Source organism: Ammospiza nelsoni, chromosome 14 (assembly GCF_027579445.1).
Source record: "Ammospiza nelsoni isolate bAmmNel1 chromosome 14, bAmmNel1.pri, whole genome shotgun sequence".
Lineage (NCBI taxonomy): Eukaryota > Metazoa > Chordata > Aves > Passeriformes > Passerellidae > Ammospiza > Ammospiza nelsoni.
Genome location: NC_080646.1, coordinates 14543033 through 14567230, shown reverse-complemented (window position 1 = coordinate 14567230; position 24198 = coordinate 14543033). Strand labels below are relative to the sequence as shown.

The 24198-nt window shown below is 41.3% G+C and overlaps 1 protein-coding gene across 2 annotated transcripts in view; it reads left to right on the top strand.

Annotated features, from left to right (window-relative positions):
• Positions 1-24198, top strand: part of THSD4 (thrombospondin type 1 domain containing 4) — a 236352-nt gene that overhangs the window by 19506 nt on the left and 192648 nt on the right. For both annotated transcript variants that reach the window (XM_059482062.1, XM_059482063.1), the window contains exons 2-4: positions 295-402; positions 4259-4328; positions 17312-17715. In XM_059482062.1, coding sequence (XP_059338045.1) covers positions 374-402; positions 4259-4328; positions 17312-17715 — 503 coding nt within the window. In that variant the 5' untranslated portion in view covers positions 295-373. The remainder of the gene's footprint in view (positions 1-294; positions 403-4258; positions 4329-17311; positions 17716-24198) is intronic.

Below are 24198 nucleotides of genomic sequence, written 5' to 3'. Positions count from 1 at the left end.
ATACAAGTGACATACCAGGAATGCAAATTAAAAAGGCAATAAGTCTTACATCAGATTTGCCTTCTTGGGAATCAAACCAAGATTTTGCACCCCACAGTATTTCTGCAGAGCACTTTGGTAATGTTGAAATCCTGTTGCAAAAAATGGTGTGTGTGCAGTTTATTTCTGTAACATACACTGGAGTCCCAAGAATTGAAGTAGAGATGACTAATGTAGGTCTGTATGCAGTTTTATACATATCCTGGGAAATACTGAATAAGCAGTGTTAATTGTTTTTTTCCTTTCTTTTTGTAGGATTTGTGTGTGATTGTCATTGTGTTGTGCCTCAGTGAAGAGGTATTTTTCACTTCAAGATACCTTGCATTAAAAGATCATGGTAGACAGTTTAATAGTTTCATTGAGGTAAGTGATGCAATAAAATATTTACAATCTTATTTAATATGCTCCTAACACACTGCAGTAAATTTCAGTTTGGTGGCCTCTTGCTCTGCTGTTACAAGTGTCTGTATTGTAGGAGGGTAAATAGAAATCTTGTCCCAAGACCAAATACTCAAGTATATGCATACCAGACATAGCATTCTTTGGTGATAGTGAGAAAAGAAAGTTCTCAGTGTTAGTTCATGCTTAGAGCATCTGTTGGTGTGTGCCAAGGTGATGGTCTGTATTACTGCAAAGTTCCTGTGCTTTTTGGTGAGGCTGTACAGTTACAGTCACTGAGCTTAAATTGCTGATTTACATGTTTTAGTACCTGTGCTGCAATTCATTCATGGATTTGTCTTATGCATTCCTGAAGCAGTTTGCCAGTGGGCAAACATAGGAAAGACTTTTCAAAGAGCTTTGCTAACAAAGGCAACATTCAGCTGTTCCTAAGCTGGTCTGTCCGGTTCTGCCCTGTCCTTGGGCGAGCAGATTCAGAGCAGACAGGCCTGGTGCCACACGAACACAGGCTGCACTCCTGCAGGGAATGACAGCTCAGTGCTCTGTCTGTGGGATGGAGTTACTGTGACACCTCTGCTCCAGCCTTGCCTCTCCTGACTTTGAGACATCAATATTTGGATTGCAATTTTGGCACCCTCCTAATATGCCAGGGCAGATTTTCCATCAAAATGGATCTGTCACACATTACTGACAGCACCAGTGTTATCTTTCCAGCTGAAAGGTGACCTGCATAGCTCCTCCCAGCCTGTCCCAGACTTGGGCTGTTCAGCAGATTTGGGAGGAAGTTGGGAATTTGAGACAAGAGCCACACTGCTCTAGTCAGTACTGATCACCTGTGTGTGGACAATCTGCACTTGGCCAGACTATTCCTCCGTAAAATGCAGCCACTAAGGGACAGCAACATGTGAGAGATCTGCTTTGGTGCCTTTAGCTTCATTCACGCAGGGCTAACACTCACTGCACTGAGTAGGAAGAACCCTGAGAGGTGTTCCTCAATGAGCTGTTAAATTGCAAAATTTTTCATGCTACTCCTACAATAGACCTAATTTTGCTTTGTGCTTGTGCCTCCCAGTCTCTCCCAGCTGTTTATATGTATGCTTATATTTAAGTTTCTATTTAATGTTTTTATATTATTGGCAATTGGTCTTGCCAATAAAAGAAAGTGAGAGAGTTTAAAGTCTGACTTTGCTTCAAACTGGGTGCTTGGCTCCAAACAGAGCCTCAGCTGTGAGAGCAGGGGCTGTACCAGCAAGGTGCTGCACCAGAGGCCTGAGTTCTACAGCCACCCATCAGCTGCAATTGGTGCCTCACCTGGTCAGGTATACTTGAAAAGTTTTGCCTTATTTTGAGAATCACTTGTTCTTTTTGGCTTTTCTGCCCTGTGAGGATACCTGAACCAAACCCACTGAAATTGGAGAAGCCTTTTGTTGTAGCTTGGGAGGCTTAAAGTTAGTCATGCATGACAAATAAAAGAGCCTAGTCCAGAGAACTTAGCCAAAGCAAGCTGCTGAGGGGGAATAACATTAAAAAAATTAAATTGCCACACACTGATGTGGAGCTGGGGCTTACCTCAGGATAGCTTAAGTATTCCTGGCAGATTTCCTGTGTGTTTGAAATAGTAGCTTGATACCATTGTTTCTGACAGATCCAATTGCAGATACAGAAGCAAATTTAAAATCTGCCTTTATTGTCCTTGAGCCACGTACATAGCAATGGTGATTGTAGTGCGACCTCCTTGAAGAATGGTCAGGAAAAGCCTGGCACAGAGTAATCACACGTATGCTAAAAGTTTGCTGTTTAGAACTGAGAACTTTAATCTGGTAAGTAATTTGCTTTGAAGCTTACAGTTCTCATTCAGCTCAGAACTCACAACCTTGTGCATGATTTCAGAAGAATTTACACATGGAAATCTGTACACTATCAGACTGATCAGAAAAATCCTGTCCTGTTGAGGATGAAAGCATTCGTTTCCTTATGGAAAGTCTGAACTTTCTTTCACATGCTCTGAGGGATTATAGGGAGCAGAAGCCTTAAGGGAGCAGGGGTGGGTAGGAAGACTCTGAGATGGAAGTTAAATATAAATTGCAGAGGATGGAGGCTGGGCCCATCAGCCACTGCACTCCACCTACTTAGATGCTTGTCATTCTTCATTGACAAGAGTTGGGAGATCACTTAAACACTTAGGCAGGTGAGCTGAAGACAGACTTGGTGCTGTAATTTTGCAGTTTGGAGGTCTGAGTTCTATTTCTTTGATTTCAGGTGTGATTTGCAAATCAGTTTATTCTTTTGTGCCTTTGGCTTCCATGTACCACTGTGTGATTGGGCCCTGCTCTGAACTGCATGCTTTGACTCCTGCTGTGATTTCTTTATAGTGTCTTACACTGGCTTTGGTTTCAGCCACCTCCTCTGTATTTTGTTTTATCACAAATGATAGCTTTGTGAAATAGCAGGCTTCCTTCTAACACACTTTTTAAAGAGCTTATTTTTTTTTCCCCTATATTGATCTGGCAGTAAAGAAGTAATGACTTTTCCTAGGCTTTCACTGGTTTATTGCTTTACTAGAGGGGCATAGATGGTGAGGTGATGATAGGCCATATGCAATCAGTACTTACCTAAAGGTTCCTTTTGCAGTATATTAGCAAGAACAAACACAGAAAACACAAGATAAGCATTCTCCCTAGCAGAATATTATTTGTATTGGTGGTAATTAAATGCTTAGTATTAATAAAACCCCTTTCTCTTTGGGATATCTGCCTCAGAAAATACCTGAAACAATAAGAAATGTTTAAAGGTTTACTGGGTAGGGAGCAATGGAGCTGTAGACAGGAAATGCAGCGGGATTTTGTCTGGTCCATTAGTTTGCAGATGTATTTTGTATCCAAATCCATCAGTTTTACTTTTGCATTGAAATTCAGCAAATCCTTAGCAGCTTTCTCCCTTTTAGTGGATCTGAAACATACTCTTGGTAGACTAAAAAGTCAAGCTCCTGGTACAAATCAAGATAACTTGATCCTATTTGCCATACCTGTTCATGTTTTCATGTGAAGGGGCTTGTTAGAAGGAGACAAACCAGTTCCTGTTGCAAATTATAGCAAACAAAAGACTGAGCCAACTGTGCCTAAGTTGTAAGAGGCTCCTAGGAGTCACTAAAGTGGTGAGGCTTAACAGAACAGTTTGTTTGGGCTTGGTTCCCATTATGACTCCTTTCAGACTGAAGATGTGGGGACTGGGGTGATGCTTGGCTGCTTATCCTCAGTCTCTGGTGGGCTGTGTTCGCTACTTTCCATCCTCTGTGCCCATTAGGTTATTCAGTTTTCACAAGAGTTAGGCAGCTGGGGAAGAACCCATTTTCTGTTTCCTGTGTGCTGAAGGTGGAGTGTTCATCTGTGAAATGAGGAGCCAGAGCTAGAAGCAGATGTGGTCCACAGCTGGGTGAATTCTTACTTAGCACTTTAGAAAAGTTGCAAAGCACATGTCAGTCTCACACTGAATGCTGAGGGGTTAAAATATGCACTGCCAGGAATTTTTAAATTTAAACACGAAGTTATATGAAATACTATCAGTGGATTCTATTTGGTTCACTTTTGCTTTATAGCTGGACAAATCTATGTATGAACCTGATTCATACATTCAGGTATGAGCCTGCTGTGAACAGAATCCTATAAGAACATTTCATACAGTTTAGTGAGTCTGCTTTGGTTAGCAATGGTGTTTAAGTGTTTAAATATCTCCTTGCAGTGTGAAGCCCTGTAAGATGTTGTAGATGTGTGGTTTGTATTAGTGGTAATTATCTGTTCTGTTTCACTGTTTGCCTTTTCAGACTTCTCAGTTCCCTAGCAGTGCTGGGATTTCAGCTTGCCATCCCACAGCCTTCAATAGAACACAGAAAGGTAAGCATCAGAAACATTCAGACTTTGTGTACACTGAAAAGTAAATGTGAAAACATTAGAGTAAGATGTGTAAAGCAATGCAATCTGAATAACATTCTGGGAATAAATGGCTTCAGTTTGTGCATATGGGAGTTTTTTGGCTTCTTTTTTAATAATTGTATACATGGTTGAAAGAGGCTCATCATGATTACTTAGCTGCGTAGTTGTATGGAGCATTATAGGTCACAAGTAGTTACTAAAGCTTTGGAGCATTTTCATCATGCAAGACATGGAAAAAGAGAGCAGACATGGAGTGAGCAGAGAACCACCCAGCTGCTCACAGGCAGCTCTTTCTCTTGCACAGAGAGAAATGTCTGAAACAGAAGCTGGACCCAAAGCATTCTGCTGCTATTCACATTCTAGAGATTGGAGCTGGAAACTGTTGGAATTTCCTGTTGTGCTCTTGTGGATGGTTCACTCATCCTAGGCATTGGCATCTCTAGGAAGGCTTGCAGCCTGCACACTTTCCATCCTGCTCAGCATTAGGGAGATCTTGGCTGGAGTCCTTGGGTTTTTGCACTGCTTTTCAGGAAAGTAGTGAACAATCTGGAGAGAAACAGAAAGCAGCAGGGATTATCCTTGAGAGATTTTAAAATCTTACCTCTGAGGGAAATTTGAACAAATTCATATTGTTTATTCTAAAGATTGGAAGACTGATGCTGGAGGAAGATATACTCTTCAAATACTTTTGAGTACAAAAGGAAGACTGTTTGTTTGGTGGAACAGATTTAATCTGAGGCAAAGGAAACTTAGGTTTGACATTAGAAAACATTTGTCATGGTAAGGATATAAAGAAGATTATATTGATTGAATAATATTTAGAATTTCCATGATGTAACTCTCTGTGAATGTGTTGGACAAATGTTTATCAGGAACAATGTGCAGGTGTTGCTCATTCTGCCACAGACCTGAGGCAGGTCCCCTTGAATGCTGTTCTGTCTCTTCCCACTCTCGCCACATTCACTTCATATCAATGTTGTTCTCATATCCTAATATCAGTTGGGATCTCATAACTCTTGGTATTAAAATGCAACCAATTAATTCTTGAAGGTGTCAAATAACCTGTTTAAAAACAAGTTTGCTTTTTACTATAGATTTTTAAATAATAATCTGAGATGTGTATTTTTTTGAAAACTATACTGTTAAAAGGAGATAAAAGGCAAGTTTGCAGGGTTTTTCTTTTTTATGTGCATGTGCCACTGTCTTTAGGGTAAAAAGTTATTTGGACAATAGCCTCATAGGTATGGACTAGAAACCTGAAGCTGTCTGATTGTCAGAGTTGCAGAAGAACCCAGAAGTCCTGTTAACTCCTTGTGCAGGCTGTTTGTAAGACAAGTTAAATGAGGTCAGTAACATGGGGTGTGAAACTGGCCCAGTCCAGTCTGCAGCCAGCTGTCCAAGGGCTCTGTTCTAAACTGCAGGACAATTTAGTGTTTTTGCCTATCTTACATCTCTTCTCTTTTGTTGTGCAGTTGAGATGATCCCAGCTGCTGCTCTGGTTTCAGTACTCTGTCTGATTAGACATTCTTTTGTAACACTGACAGTGGAGAGATGCTTCAGTCCAGCTTCCAAATGGCCTTAGGGGGAATAAATCTACTAACTAAAATGGAGTAACTCACAGAAACAATTGCTTCATTCTGGGAAGCCCCGGAATTAATTTAGATAAAATCAGATTCTTTGTTTTCAATTGAATGAGAAATGCCACGGGTCTGGAGTGTGTTCTATCCTAGTTAAAGGGACTTAAGGGCATGGTAACCACCTTGGAGACATCCCTTTTACTGAAACAGGGCACAAGTTTCCTGGTGACAATCTCACACGGGCCCAAGGCTGGCTGTCATTACCTTGAAGGACAGGATTCTATTCTTGCCAAACTGTGTTTAGGCTGGAACTCTGGATTTATGACACTTTTCACAAACCTTCTGCCCTACCTATCAGCTCCATGCAAGAGGGGTATTAGTAACTCTGAAGGCCAAGTCAGACATGGGTTTCTGAGTGTGAGTTCTCAGCTTTGTAGCTCTGGGGGTTCTTTCTATTCTTTTCCTGCAGTAACCCTGACATATATTTGCTGACATCTCCTGTGTATTTCTGGGTGGATGTCTCTGCTGTTTGGCAGGGTTCTTTCCGTGTGAGAGGAGGTCAGTTGTGCAGAAAGAAAGAAAGGGAGAGGAGGAGGATGAGGGATCTGATAAACAATTTTAACAAAATAGTCAATAATGAAAGTGGTGTTTGCTGACTTTCATATACACACTCAAAGGGTACAGTATGGGGAATCAAATAACTAGAGCTGATGTCTAATGAAACATTAGCCCATACCCCAGTTCTTACTGTGTGTTTATTTTGCATTAAGCTAAACATGATTTAGCAGGTTGCTTTCTCAGATGCACACACAAAAATCTGTTTCTGGTATAACAGCATGAGACTGATAGCTAGAAGGATGAGCCAAATTACTTGCATAGCACAGAAGCGCACATATTGGAATTAAGACTTGGGGAAATGACAAAACCAAATGGGAAAGTTGTGGGAGAAGGTTTGATTGGGCAATGTTTTCTGATTGTAGTCTTTATTATTTTTGAGTGAAAGTCTTGGAAGCTTGTCAGACATATAAAGTCAGAATTTACCAATACAGACTTTCTAGTTCCAGAAATACATGGCTACCTGAGTTTTATATAGAAGTAGCTTTTGACCTTCTTTAATCAACACTATCTCTGCTATCAGAAGTGCACAAAAACTGAAAACAAAACCCAACTTTATATGTTCCTACATCTGAGTTTAGGTCACTACTCTGTTATTCCTATATCTGTAAATGGCACAGGTTTGTACAGTAATGTAAATACATTAAATGTGGTATGTTCATTAGAAATAAAAATTGTTACGTAATGCCCTTTTATGGGATTTTGCTGAAGACAGGATTTGCACTGTTGGCTGGAAGTCTCTTGGAGCTTTTTAAAATAATCTAACTTATTCATTCCTCATACATAGTATTTAATTTCTAATATCAGGTGTACTCAGTAAGGCCAAAATACTCATCAATAACAGGGTAAAAGTGGGTAACCTTATGTTAAACAAAATAATTGCCACTTGCCTTTTAAAATCAGCCAAGGTCTCTGCAGCTTGGTAAACTGAAATCTTTCTTATTATTTGAACACTTTACTTGCCTTATCCTCAGTACTGGACATATGAACAGCCCTGCTGCTGCTCATGATGCATTCAAGCTTTCTGTTCACTCTCCCTGTGTTTATTTTATTGAAAGTTAACCTTATCAGATAAGTGTCATACTGTGGTGAACTGAAGGTTAAACTATAAACAGTCTTTCTCCTAGACAACCATTGAAGTCTGTATTCCCAATTTTCCAGAAGTCACTCCTGGGTGGATTTTTGACGAATCATATGTTTCTGTGTTAGGAAAGTAAGTTGTAGTTATAATTATGCCTTATTCATTTTAGCAAAACTGGTAATGGAAATAGTAGCAAAGTCTGTCCAAATAAAATTTCTGACATGAATATTGCTTTGGTTTAACATGTTGCTTCTGTTATGGCACTAAATAGGAGTGTTGAAGCAACAGAAATTGCTTTGAATTTATGCATATCTTTTTTGTCACTCAGTTGTAGATGAGTATTGAGTTCAGTGTCTCAACAAACTGATTTTTATTGTATGGAAGCAGTGTCAGGATTTATTTTTACAAGTTTTCATTGGGGCAATACAATACTGTTAAAGAATTTTGAGCTTCTTTGGGCTCAGTGTAATCTCTTTCTGCTGGCTCAAACTTAAAGAAGAAATAAACTTGATATTATCTCTGTCAGACACACAATGTTTCTATGAAAAGCAACTATTTATCAAGTGAATGTGACTATACTCCTCACAGAATTTTGAGATTAATGTGCTTTGGGATGTGTGTTGGAGTTTGTTGGCTTTGGTTTTTTTGGCTGTTTTTTCCCCTCTCTCATGTTGGATTCAAATTCCTGTGTGGAGGGGCCATCAGCGCTAAGTCGAGAAATAAGGAACAGCATCCAGGATCAGAAACAAGATCTGAGGGAAAAGAGTGGAACAGGGGGAAGGAAAAGGTGGCCAGGATCCCTCACTTGGTCATGGTGAGCAGTTTGAGCAGTTCAGCTACTTGGCCACGCTGTAAGAGAGGGCAATGTGCAGCATGAAGCAAATCTGCTCTGTCCTTCCTTGGAGCAAACTGGAGTAAGACAAAGTGGTTGATATCTAAGGATTTCCAAAAGCCAGGCACCAGGACTAAAGCCCAACAGTTGTCAGGAGCACCCTGGGACCCCCACCACAGCTGGCCACCACCTTGCCTTTAAATAAGCACCAAAGCAGAGGCTTGGGAGGGAGGGCTGTGCTCTTCCCTGCAGCCCAGGCAGGGTGAAGCTCTGCCCCACAGCCAGCAGTGACCCAAGTGTGGAACTTGTCAGGATTTGCGGAGCTGGAACTCGGCTCGTGCTAACAGCCCCAGCAAAGGCACTGGGGTCCGGCTGGGCTGAGCAACTGAACTGGAGTGCACTGGAGAGGCTGAGTCACTGTGCATTTGCACAGCTGCTCTTCCTTTGCAGCAAATGCTCACAGGTGTCACCCCTTCTTCTCTGGTGGTGTTTTTGTTTATAGGGTAACTGCTGTCCATTATTTGTATTTTCATCCACATCACTTGTGTGAAACACTTCCAGCTGCAAGGGAGTCTATATTTCTCTGGCATATTTCTCTCATATCCTTTAACTGTACAGATATACATCTGCTCCTTTCATAACCTTTGGCAAAGCAGAGTCTTTCAGCTGATGATGTTGCCATTCTAATTGCAGTAATCCTTAGGAGATGCCATTTAGACCATAACAAGACTTTTCCTTTAAAATTAGCCTGTTAGTACAACAGAATATTTAGAACAACAGCTGAAAGAGTTTTCTTACTATCTCTGTGTTGTTACTAATTCCCTGTCCTTGATGTTGTGGATTAAAGTGGTTAGGAAATAAAATTCATGTTTGTTTCGGGAAAGGAGACAGGATATGGATACATAATTTTATGTGAATATACTCTTTGAAAAATCAAGGCCAATATTTCTGTTGTTTTTAACCTGCTTTATCATGGACCTCTGAACTTTTATTTTTATCTTTAAATTTAAAAATACTGACTTCTTTAAGCTCAGAGAAAGAGTTCTGTGTTTTTCTGGAAGAAAATGTGGCAATATCACAGTTCAAGTTAGATTCCAGTGCAGGTGAGCTTACAGAGTCATAGATAAGTTTCTCACCTTCTTTCAGAGCAGTTCTGCATGCTAGTTCTGTCCAAGCGTTGGGTAAGAGTGGTGATAAAGATGAGAAGCTTTTTGGATTCACAGATGAGTTCTTCTGTTAGGGAATGTTGCTTTCTATTTTGTGACAGCTTGTCCACTCTGTTTCTGGAGTGATGGGTGGATGACTCACCAAGAGATCTGGAGAGGTGTTACAGCACTTACACAATAAATAAAATGTGTATTTCTACCACATGTGGATCCAAAGAATTTTTCTAAGTGTAGAAATAAATAGAATGGCAACAACCTTGTCACAGCTGTAGATGGCTGACCTGGAGGAGGCCAAGGGTAGTATAGGCTAAGTGACCTAGGCCGCAAAAGGTGAGGGAATACTTCTAAAAAGAAAGAATCCTAATTTGTGATAAAGTGAGGGCCTATTGTTTTACCTTACTGTAAATGAGAAGCAATCCTACCATGAATAAGGAATGATTGTATAGAAGTGGTAGAAGTGAGGTCAGGACTCAGCTGTCTGTTACTTGAAAGCACTTAATGATCTCACAGAAGAGTGGAAAGAAACCTCTTCCTTAAAATACTAATCTCCCAGAGTGCAATGGAGGTGGTCTTGGTGTGAAAATATTAGCCAAACTTGGGGGAAGCTTCAAGCTTTGTTGGCACAAAAACGGTTCTGAACCTTTTTCAGAGCTGTTTACTTTCTAGACTATTCAAATAATGTTAAGGTTTCTTCAGATGTGGTCAGAGTTGGTTGAAGGGGCAGTTAAGCTGTCCAGGCATTGTAACTCCCTTCAGTGATTTGTGAATACAAAGGTCTTCTATTTCCAGGCTTTTCAGCCCTTTAATCTTCACAGGCACAGATGTTCAGACAGAGATTTTATACAAAGGGCGGAAACCCAAATCGTTTAAGCTGGTAATATTTACACTTACCACGTACTGTAAAATACAAATGGTTTACTACTTCTCTGATTAAAGGCTTCCAAAATGCACTGAAGGATTAAAATGGCTGAGCACACGAAGCAGGCAGACATGTACACATTGTGTCATGATGTTTTGGTTGGCCTCTGCTCCATTTTTCTGCTAGTTTTGGGGGGAGGAGGGGGGCTTGGTAAATTGTTTTTTTATCAAACCACCAGTGTCCCACATGTTTTTTATAAGAGGGATAAAAAATGCAGTTGTTGCAAATAAACATACATAACATGGACTGTAAGCATATATTACATGGACTTGCTGCTGGGAAGTTGTCATAGCCATATAGATATGGACTTTATTGGAAATCAGCTGAGCTAATGCTGGAAGAATATTCCCTGAAGATGTTTAGATTGGTGACAGAATTAAAGGAGCTCCATAGATGTGTTTACAACACTGACAGGGAAACAATAATGTTACACTTGAACAGGTTCTAAAACGAAACTAACATTTCCTCAAAATTTGGCATGCTCCGCCCTGAGCAGCAATTCAGGTCTCATTTCTGGGAGTCTGACTGGTTTTGTTTTTATACTCTTAAAATTTTAAGAAGGTGAAGTCCAGCTCTTACTTTGTGGTTTGATCATTGATCAGTTATATTCACAAAAGGTGAGTGTTCAGGAAGAATGCTGTGTTCATCTAATCCCAAGCATGACCTATGCATTTAAAGAGTATCTGTACACTGTTTTACTGGTGTTTTGAATCCTCAGTCAGTCTGAGCCTGGCTGTGGTAAAAGCTGCATGCATATCCTTTGTGACAGGCTGTGCCCTAGTGAATCTTTAATTAGTCAGAACTGTAAGATGAAGAAAGTGCAACCCTGGAGTCATGGAATCAATAAGGAGTCATGTTTTCCAAGTGCTTTGATACTCCTTTACTGACAATGGGGACAGTTTGATGTCATAGTGAGCGTTTTCCTGTGTGGGGTAATGAGAAGAAGGACCATGGAAGAGACAGTGAACCAACAGCTAAAGCCTGAAGGGTTTTGGGGACTATTAACAGAACTTACAGGGGCTCTTTGCTCTGGGAAGCACAGGACAAAGAGGGTAGAAGCAGCTGAAAGTAAGTCATGCTGGCTTCTGTTAATTCCACTTTGCATCCAGTGTATGAATATGGGTTAACTCCATGAATACCACTGGTAGTATTTTAATGAGCAGGTGATAAAATGTTCTTCTGGATACAATTTCTTTGCCTTTGGGTGAAAAGTAATACCATAAAGCTTTGAGAAATATATATTTATGCCTGATATATCCCTTTCAGATGTATATTTAGGAATATGATGTAGTTAACTTGTTCATGAGCCCATTTCCATTCTGGGCATTTACCCAGAAAAAAGAATTACTGGATAATATGTTAAAAATTAAATCTACGAAATCTAATAACATTATTGTATCTAAACTGAAATGGTAAGAAATACCAAGAATGTCTGACTTGGTTTAGATATTTCCAGGTTTAAAGCTTGCCACTGTCTTGTATATATTTTCAGTTTTGAATTTGGATTGCTATAGCATGCTTAATATCTACAGAATATTTAGTAACACTGGCTAAAGCTACAACAGCTTAATTGTGTAGCTGGCTAAAAGGTATATACTGTCACCAAGCATTATAATCATTATTAGTGTGAAATTCCATCATTAATTCATATTTGGAGTACGGTATCCAGCACTGCACACCCGTGTGAGAATGTAGGAGTGGAAAAGGTGCTGAGAATGAGGAATTCCTTACAAAAAGAAACTGAACAGATTAGGACTGCTGAATTTCAGAAAGAGGTCCTAGATTGTTAGCAATTGCAAATCAGGCATCATAGCATGGTTAAGGAGAATGCAGAATGATCATTCTTCATTTGTCACTAAGAAAAATCTGGGGGACAGAGTGAAATGGTCAGGCTGCATGTATGACCAGAGCAAGAGAAGCACTTTTTCAATGTAAATTTACAATCTTTTGGAAGACAAGGTTAAAAGTATACTAAAAAATGTATTAATTGTATTCATGGAGAATAAGTCCAGTAGTGGTTGTGAAGAACAATGGCAATATGGTGTTTAGCTGAAGGAGGCCCTTAAATTACTGATTAGCTGTAAGCAGAAGGTCCCTCGATGTCTCAGAATTTGTCCTGGTTCTTACCCTGTTTCCTAAAGTTTTGCTTCTTCCACTCAATCAGAAACACAGTACTGAGTTAAATGGGCCTCTGACCTAAGCCTTTCCCCTCCCACTTTTCTGAGCAGTTAATTTGTATTTAAGCTATAGTTTAACACGATGAAGTGTCCTACAGTATGTAAAATTAGGGTTTGTCAGATCAGTACAGCATTGTCTGTCATTGTCTTCCTGCACAAGAAGTTCCATTTTAAATAGTTGTGGCTTTCAGTTCAAGTGACGTTTCCTCTTCAGGGACATTCTTGCATAGCACAGTTTCAACAACTGCTGCTGAAATCCTGAGATGTGGATCTGATTTCTAAATTCTGACAGAGGTAGTATTAGAAATTGGCATTGAATTTCTATACCTTGTGTATTCCTACTTTCTGCTGAATTTTTGACTCAGGATCAGAGTGATTGGTGAATTACATGAATTAAGATAAACTATTTTTCTATTTAAAATATCATCTATGTCAGCCTGCTGGTAGTATTTTTAATTCCATATGATTTTAGAAAAAAAACCCAAACAATAAACTCTTTTAGAATAAAGCCCATATGTAGTCCAGCTCCTGTGTACAAAAGGGACAAAATACAAGAAAACTGGGGAAAGAGAACAGAAAGGGATGCAGGGTACTGGTGAGTAAAGAAAGGGGTGACCCTGAAAGTACCCTTCTGAAACTCCAGCCTCAATTCCATTTGCCACTCACTGGTCAAAAGGTGGCAGGTTGGAAGATATTTGGTGTGTACACGGTCATTATGAAGAAAATTTCTCATTGAAGCCATCTTTGATAGCAGATTAATAGGAGTTGTAGAAATTGCAAGCACTTCCATACCTGAAAACTTACTTGTCTTACTTTTCTTTATGTTATTTCTTGTACAGCTGCATGTAGTGAACAATATTGTGTCCACTTCCAAGCCCTGGTTTAAAATTACTGAAAAATGTGTAGGAAAGAAAGAAAGGGGGGAATTAAAGGGAAAAAGAAATTGAGTTTGTAGAGGAAAATATTTGGTTGTGATTTGCAGTAAATAAAAATATTTGCAGTAAATAAAAATCTTGGTGGTGCACTTATAGTTAGAACTAGTCTAGGTCACCTAAAGAAGGAATCACTCATGAACTATAGGAAAGTAGATTAAATGGGTTGGTTGATCTCTATCAATGGGCTATGTGATTCTCTTAAAGAATTTAATCTCATGACTTAATTTGGCAAGAAAAGTTCAGTTTGCATTTCACTTATTCCCCAGTGCAGGCTCAGACTCTTCCTTTCAGAAAGTGTGCTTTTAATGGGGAGTTGCTAAAACAAGAGAAGGAGGGACCTAATGTCGGGGATCTCTGAGTATGTGGTGTGTCTGAGAGGTTCTGAAATACTTCAGCTGAATCCTGTAATTTCAGCTGGAATTTCTTGGCTGTATCGCAGAGCTGTGGCAGAATTTCTTCTTGGCTACTAAGTTATCTGGAAATCACAGGATCAAAGGAGGGGAACCGGCCTGTGAGTGCTGTAATTCAGCTCCTCTGCCCTGGGGAAGGGTCAGTGACACCTCGTTTTCCTGGTAGAGCTTTAGGATTGGTCTCAGTGCTGCCGGGATCTCCTCAGGCAGTTCGTTCCTGGGCTTTGTTTGCCTTCTCTCTAAGTAGTTTCCCCCCTTTAATCGGGGTCACCTTTGATTAAATTTAAATCTGAATGGTTATTCATGTGTTGGCTATAAACAAGAACAGTTTGCTGCAAAGAGAAAAGTAACAGATCTTTGTATTTATGTACACTGTTTGAAAGTGTCATTATTGTCCACTCAGTTTTTCCTTCCCTAAACTAAGCAGCTTCAGTTTATTCAGTCTTTCATAGTAGAACTCACTGAGTAGATTATGCCATCAATCACACCTCTCCTCTGAAGATCCATCTGTAGCCCATATCTTACCCAAAGTAAGAAATCAGTAAGGAAAGTAAGAAAATCAAAGTTCATAACCTGATTTGTTACTGAAAATTCCCATCTCAAAATATTATCTTACAACTAAGTAGTATTGATGAATTTATCTATCAGTATGACATTATAATGTTACTTTAAAAAAGTTTTATTTTTATGTTCTTCCTTAACTAGCTGGATTAAACCTTCTTGTGCTATGTTTACAACTCTTTCACCATGAAGATTAGGAGGTGTGAAATTACTTTACCTTGCCTTCAGTCATATGAAACATCATTTTATCTGAACCAATTCTTGTTGCAATGAAGTTTGGCAGCTGGAAGGTTTTGTCTGTAGCAGGTTGACAGTTTTCACTATTCAGTTTCCATTTCTGCAAAATGGTACGTTTCTTGTGTTAGTGAGAACTTGAATTGTTTGCAGGTTATCGTTTTTACTTGTTGCCTGCGTGTCTTTGGCATTTCAAAAACCAGGTGTACTGAACCACTGTAGAAATGATTACATAGCCCAAACAAGTGAAACCTTGTCTGATAACAAAGGACTGTTAGTTTTACAGTAAGAGAATTTTACTGCAGACTGAGTTGAGACCAGAATAGTGTCTCTGTGTGTAGTCATTACCATTTAATATCTGAGGTAGAGCACATTAATGCATAGTGGAAGTATGGGCAGTGAATATTCACTGGAAAAGTCACAAACTGAAGAATAGCTTGTTTAGTTGGTCAAAGTGTGAGCCAGTGGTTCTGTTATTGGATATGGAAGCAAATGTAGCAGCCAGAAGGACCCTGCTACATGTTCTAAGTTTGACATTATGTGGTATTAGGTTGTACAGGCTATTGGACTTTAAAGGCTCATACCAAATGGAGTATGCACAGGAAAAAAGACATTAAATACAGAGACATCTGCTCCTGTTTTCCAGTGACATGGGAGAAATGGGTAACATATCACACTAATGCAGATGCTTTTTATTAATCACAAGTTATAATTAAATGCAGTGTTTTCTGTGGTTGGTGATGAAAGTGTGAGAGCAACCTCAGAGGGGGGAAATGTTTCAGATTATGTAGCCCACAAGTGACTATTACCCAGCAGCAGCAGCACAAACCCTGTGCTGGCTTGCTTGTTGCATTGTAATGCTGTGTTCAAGGCATGTCAGCAGAGCAGCCTGGCCTGTCTGCAGGCAGCTGATGAGGAGGGTGTGCTGCTCCCTGGCACTCTGGGGCACAGCTCAGCCACCAGTGTGGGCCAGTGCTGAGAGACCCAGGGTGTTACCCAGATGGTAACCCTGTGCTGTTATGTACTCATGTTCGAGGCAAAATTGTTAATGGAAGTTACGGGTTTAGGCTCTCATGCTGTGAAGGGGGAGAAGTGACAGCCAGACAAGGCTGGCTTTCCAAAGCTCATTTTGAGGTAGCTGCACTAGAATGGGGCTGGAGAGGTATGGCAAACATTTGTGGACAGTGCCTTTTCTTGTCTCCTAGCTGAAACGATGCCTATGTGTGCTTGTTGGTACAAAACTTGTTCAGAGTATTAATAAACTACTTAAAGGATGCTCATTTAAAAGAATGTTCTGCATATTAATAACTGTGAGAATCAGATATTGGGAACCTGCTTAAAACCTTGTGATTCAACTAGTTGTTCAAGAGAAGCAAGAGAAAAACTGCAAGTTTGAGTACTTTGTTTAGTGCAAAACACTGAGAAATCCTGACTCTATCCAGCTCCAAGGTCAGTAAACCTTGGGGATGAGTGATTGTAACTTCTGGCTGTGCTGTTACCTTTCCAATCACAAGGTCAGGATGTTTAAAATATTTGGCTTGAGGGCTTAACTCTCCTTGTGGAGAGACCCTGCCCTTCCTAATCCTTCCTAGCTTCCTTCATGAGAAGGATCCTCTGCCTTTTTTTCACTTGCCTTGTGGTGCTGAATGGTGAGTATGGACTAAGTGGCACTGAACTCCAAACCAACAATTTATCCCATCTTTTGTTGAGATTTCTGTGAACGTAGGATTGAGTGAGTCATCCTGAGGTGGTAATGTGGGACTGGGATAAGAGTGGTAATATAAGAGTTAACTCTACCAGCATTTTGGGATGGTTGGAAATCAACCTGTCCTCTTACATCATTGCCTTTGTAAAAAGTTCCACATTAGATGGGAGTTCCTGAAATATTATTGCAACCACCAGCACTCCGCATTGTTGAAGCGTCAGAGTGCAGCAGAGCAGTGAGTGTCTGTTAACCCAATTTCATTATTTCATTACCAAAAGTGACCTTATTTCCTGCTTTTGGTAATATTATAACACATTTCCAAGCTTTGCATCATGCAATTTTTCCACTGCTGAGAACAAAGAAAATCTATTTCTATCCAGATAGTCCAGAAGAAAAACCAAAAAATAACCCAACCCAAAAAACCAACTAAACAAAAAAAAAAAAAAAAAAAAAAAAAAAAAAAAAAACAAAAAAACCAAAAAAAACCAAAAAAACACCCCACCACAAAATCTGGAACAACCAACCCCAAACTTTTTGTCCCAATGGTTGATGGCTGTAGGAGACGTCCTGTACTGGCAGTCCTTCGGCAGGCAGGGAATAGCACAAGTTACTTCCGATGCCATTCCGTTTCTCTTGTGAGTGCGGAGTGAAGGGCTGAACACCGAGGTGTTGGTGCTCCCCTTATTCCGGTGTGCCTTATTCCTGTTCCTAAGGCTGTCCTTGTGTCCGCAGGTGCCGCAGAGGATAGAGGAGCACGGCGATGGCCCCGAGGACAGCGGCGGAGTGCCGGGCCTGTGGGGCAGCTGGGGGCCCTGGTCCGCCTGCTCGCGGAGCTGCAGCGGCGGCGTCATGGAGCAGACGCGGCCCTGCCTGCCCGCCTATTACCGGGAGCGCGGCTACCGCCGCCCGGGCCGCCACTTCCCGGCCCCCGAGCGCGGCGCCCACCGCGAGGACTCGCTGTCCGCCTACCCCGGGCACGTCATCTCCGCCATCCGCACCTCCGTGCCGCTGCACCGCAGCGAGGAGCAGCCGTGGGCGCCGCCGCGGAACAGCAGCAGCGGCCAGGGCGGGCGGGCGGCGCTGAGGGGCAGCCGGCACTCGCAGGGCCCGCGGCACAGCGCCAGGCCCGACAGCAGGTACGGGCTGGGCACGGCTGTGCCAGGGCACCTGGGGCTTCTCACACAGGGGCTTCTCTACAGGGACCTTATCAGAGACAAGAATGGCTTTTACAGTGGTTACTGCCCACTGCCTTCGAGGCCCTCCCCTGACTAATACATGATGTCAAGGGCAGATGTCATTACTCAGATTATCTCACTTTGTGTTGTGATTTATTGAGAGGTTTTGCCTTTTCTGCTGCAGTCTCATTTGACATTTCCATTAAATATCAGAACAAATAACTGTTCTGTAATTGTATTCTTAACTTCAGCAGCCAGTCTGATATTAATTGGTTGGAAAAAAAAGTTAACTTAAGGATGGTCAACCATCTGTTGACTTTAGTTTTACTCAGAACTATTGTTTTGTATTTCTCTTTGTTGTCTTTTTGTTTTCTCTTTTTTCTTTTTTTCTTCTTACCACCTCTTTTTAGCAAAATTTCCTGTTTGTTTAATACATAGAATATTTTAAACACTGTGTATGAATTTCACAGTAACAGTCTTTAAGGCTGGGCAAAGCTGTGCTAAGTAATTCCAATTAATGTCCCCATTTCTGGAGAAACACTTCTATATCCACTTAGGTATCAGTCTATCAGATTTTCTTTTACATATGTGTGAAAGGAAAATAGATGTGTTTCCCGTCTGGAGACTGAGCAGAACAGGCATGGAGATCCCCTGGGGTGGAGCACTCCTTAAATGTCTGTTCTCTCTTTCCTCTGTATATGTATTCCAGCAGCTCTCTGGTTCTTCCCCTCTCAGCTCTCTTCTGGGAGATGCATGAAGAGCAGATTTTTGGGGTAGCTGACAAATACACCCAAATAAAACAGAAAACACCCCAGTTTCCCCCTGCGGACATAACCAAAGAAACCTTTCTTATGTCATCTGCATCTTTAAGATTCCTAGTGAAGCAGTCAATTGTAATTCCCTTTTTCAAGATATTTTGCTGTCCTTAACAGCATAAGAAAGACTATTACCTTGAGGCAGTGTTCCAGCCTGGCTGGAATAAGACAGTAGGTCTCTGTGGCTGCTGATAAAGACGTTCTCAGCCCCTGCAAGAAAGTCTGTGCATAGAAAAGAATACTTGAAAATAGAATTAACCTGTAAAGCTCCTGCCTGTCTCAATGAAGCAAGAGTTTGAAAAATTGGGACCAGCTGTTCAGATGTTGGTCTTCTCTGGTGTTGCCAATTTCCTTTGTCCCTGCTTTGTCTTTCTGTCAAACCCATGCCAATGACAGCCCAGACCTGCTGAATACAAAGCCAGTGCAGCACTGATGGTCTCACAGAGCTCAGGGAGTGCCAGAGACAGGATTAGTAGTGTTAACATGAGTGCATTGAGGCAAAAATCATATTTCCTTTTTTCTGTTTTCCTACTTAATAATTGGCTATAATGCACTTCTGTTCTGGGCTGTGCAGTGTGACAGCCCCAGGTTGTGGTGCATGGCTGGGTTATTGCTGGCATGGGAGCCTGGCCCTGAACTGTCAGCACAAAGCCATCCAAAGCTCTGTGCTCTGGCCCTTGGCACCTCTGTGTCTCAGGGAATCGCGGCTGGCTGTGCACAGCCCCACTGCCTCTGCTGGGCTGCCGTCCCCGGGGCTGTCCCTGCTGCCCTGGTGGCCCCTGCAGGCCAGCACAGGCTGGGAGGGCTTGGAGCAGTCACTGCAGGATTGGCTGGAGCACGGCGCTGACTGTGTGCAGAGCTGAAGCTGTGTTACTGCCTAAGAAAGGCCTTGCCATATGAAATATTAAAATGCTCACTTTCCTTGGTGGAGGAATTTGCTTTTGAAAATTCTTGTGCTTTCCTAAGCCCAGTGCACGCTTCTGTACCACAGTTGATTTTCCACCCCCACACACTCTGCCCCTTGGCAAAAGGCTGGATTCAAGGTCAGTGTTTTAATCTTACTTGCATAATAAGTTATTTCCATCTTGTTTTAGGAGGTCCCTGGTGGCTTTAAAGCCTGTTCTATTGCATAACTTTCAGATTCCTTGGTGATGACTGTAAAAACAGAATGAGAACAAAAAATGTTATTTGAAAATGGAGTCATATGAATGACAAACCTAATAGTTTTCCTTGATTTACAAAATCCAGAGTAAAAACTTTCTTTACAAAGGAGATTACTGTTCCTGTCAGGTAGATGGAAAATGGATTTCAAAATGTAAGTTACTCTACACATGATTTTTATACTGTAGAACTGTTTAGTATTCACTAAAAGGATGATATTGGAAATTCATGTCAGGCTGTTAAATAACACTTGTGTTTTCTCAATTTGTACAGTTAGTGGAAACTTTCTGGGGTATTTCTATTTACTGTACTGGACTTTATATAAAAGCTGTAATTTTAGAACACTTCCATAAAACAATAAGAGAGTAATGGACATCTGTGACTGAGATAAGCTCACATTGATAACATGGTAGAATGAAATTGGAGGGCTTCCAAGGCAAAGATTTTCAACAGCAATAGCAGCCCTATACAGCAGCCCAGTATGTTTGTATCATTTACCAGCAAGAGGAAGTGTTCTCTGCCTGCTTCCAGGCAGCTGACAAAGAACTGATTAGGGGTTTTTTAGCAAAATCCAAAATAGAACTTGTCTGTCATAAAATTTGCTATACCTTGTCTTTGAAGAGGGTATTCACATTTTCAGTTTCTGAAACTTAGTTTAGTTAGGCATTAGAAACCAGGACTGCATGAGAAGTTCAGGGGGAGTGAGGTTTGAGGTACCTACACTTAGAAGCCTGGTTTAAAAAAATTCAGTGCTCCCCTGTACTCAGTGCAGTAATTGAAAACTACTGAAATTGAAGTGTGTTAATTACAATCACTGGTTGTCCACTGGCAGAGGCAGGGAGCCCTCCCCAGCTTTGAAGAGCTGAGTTCCCTGTGGCACAGACTTGGTTTGTTATTTTTCACCTAGCTCAAGTGCATGAAGCATACACACCAAGGACAAACAGGAAAGAGGAGATAGGGAAAAATATTAAAGCATTTAAACATCTTTATTGAGAGGCACATACAGAAAAGTAATAAGGGTATGCAGAAAGATAAGATGCTTTAAGAGAGAAAACACATGTTGAAAGGAAGTATTCATGGACTAGGTTTTAGTACTTCTTAAATGTTGCATTTCCAATTCTCTGTTTTGGTGATGGAGAAGACAGAACCACAATTCCTCACCAGTGTGTTGAGTGTAGGATGTTTCCAGCTGCCACCTTCACTTTTGCTTCACTTAGGCTTTGGTGGCAGAGCAGGAAACCTCAGTGTCCTCTTGTGTGAGCACGATATGTACTTTGTATCTGGGGTCATAGGAGCAGAAAGAAAAAAAAACAGAATTATCACCAGAATAATGAAATAACTAAAGCATTCTGGCATAAATAATGCAAGTTAAAGAAGCATGTTAATAAGGAAAGGGCTTCCCTAAAGCATTTCATGTGTCTTTGGAAGAAGAGTGAGAGGAAAAATTTGCACTGAGGAAATAATCCAGAAATCACTGACTTCTCACATGGTGTAGCTCTGGGCCTTTACTGTGCTGCCAGCAGCTGACGTGCAAGTCTGCTGTGCTGCTCTGTACCCTGTGTAGGGTCACTCTGCATTTCTGGGCCTTTCAGCAATGGAAAGGAACTGAGTGCATCATTTAATGTCAAACCAGAATTTCCTTTCTGAAAGTATTTCTTTTGCCCCCTCTCACAGATGCTCTGATCAGGCAAATGTAGGTCACTGTGTTGGCAGGTCTACAGTCAACTTTTCAAAGGACAATTCTGTTATTTCCTTAACCAGTAGCCACAGTGTTGTGATGTAATTTCTGTGACCTGTTCTATTCAGTTCTAGTTCCTAGAGGTTGAAAAATGTGTGATTGCTGGACCTTCAGGTTCAAGAAGGTTTTATTTTCTCAAGTTGTGAGGCTTTATATTTATTGGCATGAGTGTTTGCTTTTTTTAGTATCTGGAATGAAACCCAGCTCAAGTACTTGGCCACCCTTCCTTTCATTAGTTCTCTCATGGAATGAAAATGAGATGGATTTTACCCCAAGCCCACCATGGTTCTAAAAGCTTACTGTGGGTTGGTGTGTGTACAGAAAGAAGATAGAGAGAGAAGGATTGGATCCCTTTGTAAGGATAAATTTTCCAGAAAGATCTAAGAGCAGCAGTGGTAATCAAACAATTCGTGTTGGTAGCACCTGGGGGGATTTGAAGCCATGTGAGGAAGGTGTTTCTTTTCCTTCTGAATAAAATTCCGGCAGGATCTAGTGGCAATAATGCTTAAATGAGGTGTTTCTTCCCAAAATGAGGAGCTAGTTGGGATGGCTCAGGCCTCACACCTCTCATCGGGGTATTAATCCCCATGACATGCTCTAGGTCTCATTAGCAAATCAATATCAGTTCTCATTATGCTGCTGCAAGCATGCTTTGAGTGGGATTACCAGAAGTAACCCCCTAAGACAGTACAATAATTGCAAACCACCTAAGCAAGCTTGTTCTTTATACTGAACATTTCATCCCTTTCTGAGCTGGGCTCACTGAGGGAGGGGAAGTGAGAACCCTGCTGCTCTTTAGTCAGGTACCACTGAATTAATTGCCCCATCAGTGAGGGCTAGAAACTTCCCATAAGGAGGGAAGGCATCTCAGCAGAGTTATGAGGGTACTTGCATTGAATTTCTGCTGGTTTGCCTGCCTACTGCGTGGTTGCATTATTCAATCAAATCTTAAAGAAGAGGCTAAGAATTGCCTGGGATCAGAGGTATTATTGAAAAAGAGGATTGAAGTATTTGGGTTTGAATTTTGAAATCCTATCTTAGTGTTGAAAGTCACATAAATGAGGTTATACACCACTTGCTGAGAGATCAGTAAAAGCAAGCATACTAAGTTATTGTACTGGGCATATTGCAGCTGTGCTGAACTGGGGTATCAGTGCTGATCTCTGAGGATGGAAAACTTCATTTAAGATAGTCCACATCCCATTAATTAAACCTGTTCCCAAGAGACAGTTTATGTAGTGACCTTATTGTTTAATTTTAATGTCTCAGAAAAATGTAAATAGCTTCTCCCTCTAATATGATATAGAAATGAGAGTTTTTGTGGTGTAATGTGGTATAATCCATTATTCTTCAGAAGAAACACTTTTTAGACATCGTTGGTATTCTGTGAATTCTAGCAGTTGAATTTTTTAGGACAAATAGGCTCACAATGATTTTGATACTCTTATGTGTGTGTGATACATGGGAAACAGTGCATATCCACAAATCATGGTGTGGTTACCAAAGTTACCATGAATGTAAAAAAGGCAGTTAGTTCATGAAAATGCCAATAGTGAGATGCAGTAACAGCCTGCCCTGTGGAGCTGCCCTGCAGTGTGATGGTGAAGGGAGCAACGTGCTGAGTGTGGCCCAGGGAAGGGAACAACGTGCTGAGTGTGGCCCAGGGAAGGGAACAAGGTGCTGAGTGTGGCCCAGGGAAGGGAACAAGGTGCTGAGTGTGGCCCAGGGAAGGGAACAAGGTGCTGAGTGTGGCCCAGGGAAGGGAACAACGTGCTGAGTGTGGCCCAGGGAAGGGAACAACGTGCTGAGTGTGGCCCAGGGAAGGGAACAAGGTGCTGAGTGTGGCCCAGGGAAGGGAACAAGGTGCTGAGTGTGGCCCAGGGAAGGGAACAAGGTGCTGAGTGTGGCACAGGGAAGGGAACAACGTGCTGAGTGTGGCACAGGGAAGGGAACAATGTGCTGGAGAGTGGCACAGCTTGGTGCTGGTGAAGGGAACAATGTGCTGGAGAGTGGCACAGCTTGGTGCTGTTGGCCCCACTTTGCAGTGATGCTCTCTGAGAGGGCTGCCTGAGCTCTTGAGACCAAACATTTCAGAGATCTCATCTCACTGCTGTAAGACCAGTTTCTAAATCAGTGAGCAGACAGGCATGCATTTTGTAACATGAAACAGTCAAAGGGTTCCCTTCTCTCATTCACTGATGTTTAAGTGATTTTCTCCAGGTTGATTTGAAGCTGGTGCAAAGTGAGTACGTGGAATGCAGAGCAGCACAGGCTGTGCTGCCGTGGGAGTGGCAGTGCAGGGTGGCTTTTGATGGGAATCAGCCTGACTGCTGGGAGCTCTCCTTCCTGAGTAGATGGAAACCTGTTCCCAGATCCAGTAGATCAGTCATTTTGTTAAAAATGATTCCTGTCAAAGAATCTGCTAAACACTGTGAGGTATAAACTCACTAACAGTTATTAACAGTATAAGACAGTTTATTTTGTGACTTAAGGGGGAAAAAATTTATGGTGGAATCTTTTTAAAGTACACCTTGTTAACTGTGTGCCTAATAATATATAAAGCATGAAAGAAAATTAAAAGCAGTAGGAGGGCAGGAAAGTAAATGATTGACTTGGACAATTGTAGGCCAGTCACAGTTTTGAATTATGGAGGAAATGCCATGGATTAGATGTGCATGTCTGAAATTATTTTAAGAACATTATCTAGTAATAAAAAAGTAATAAAAAAAG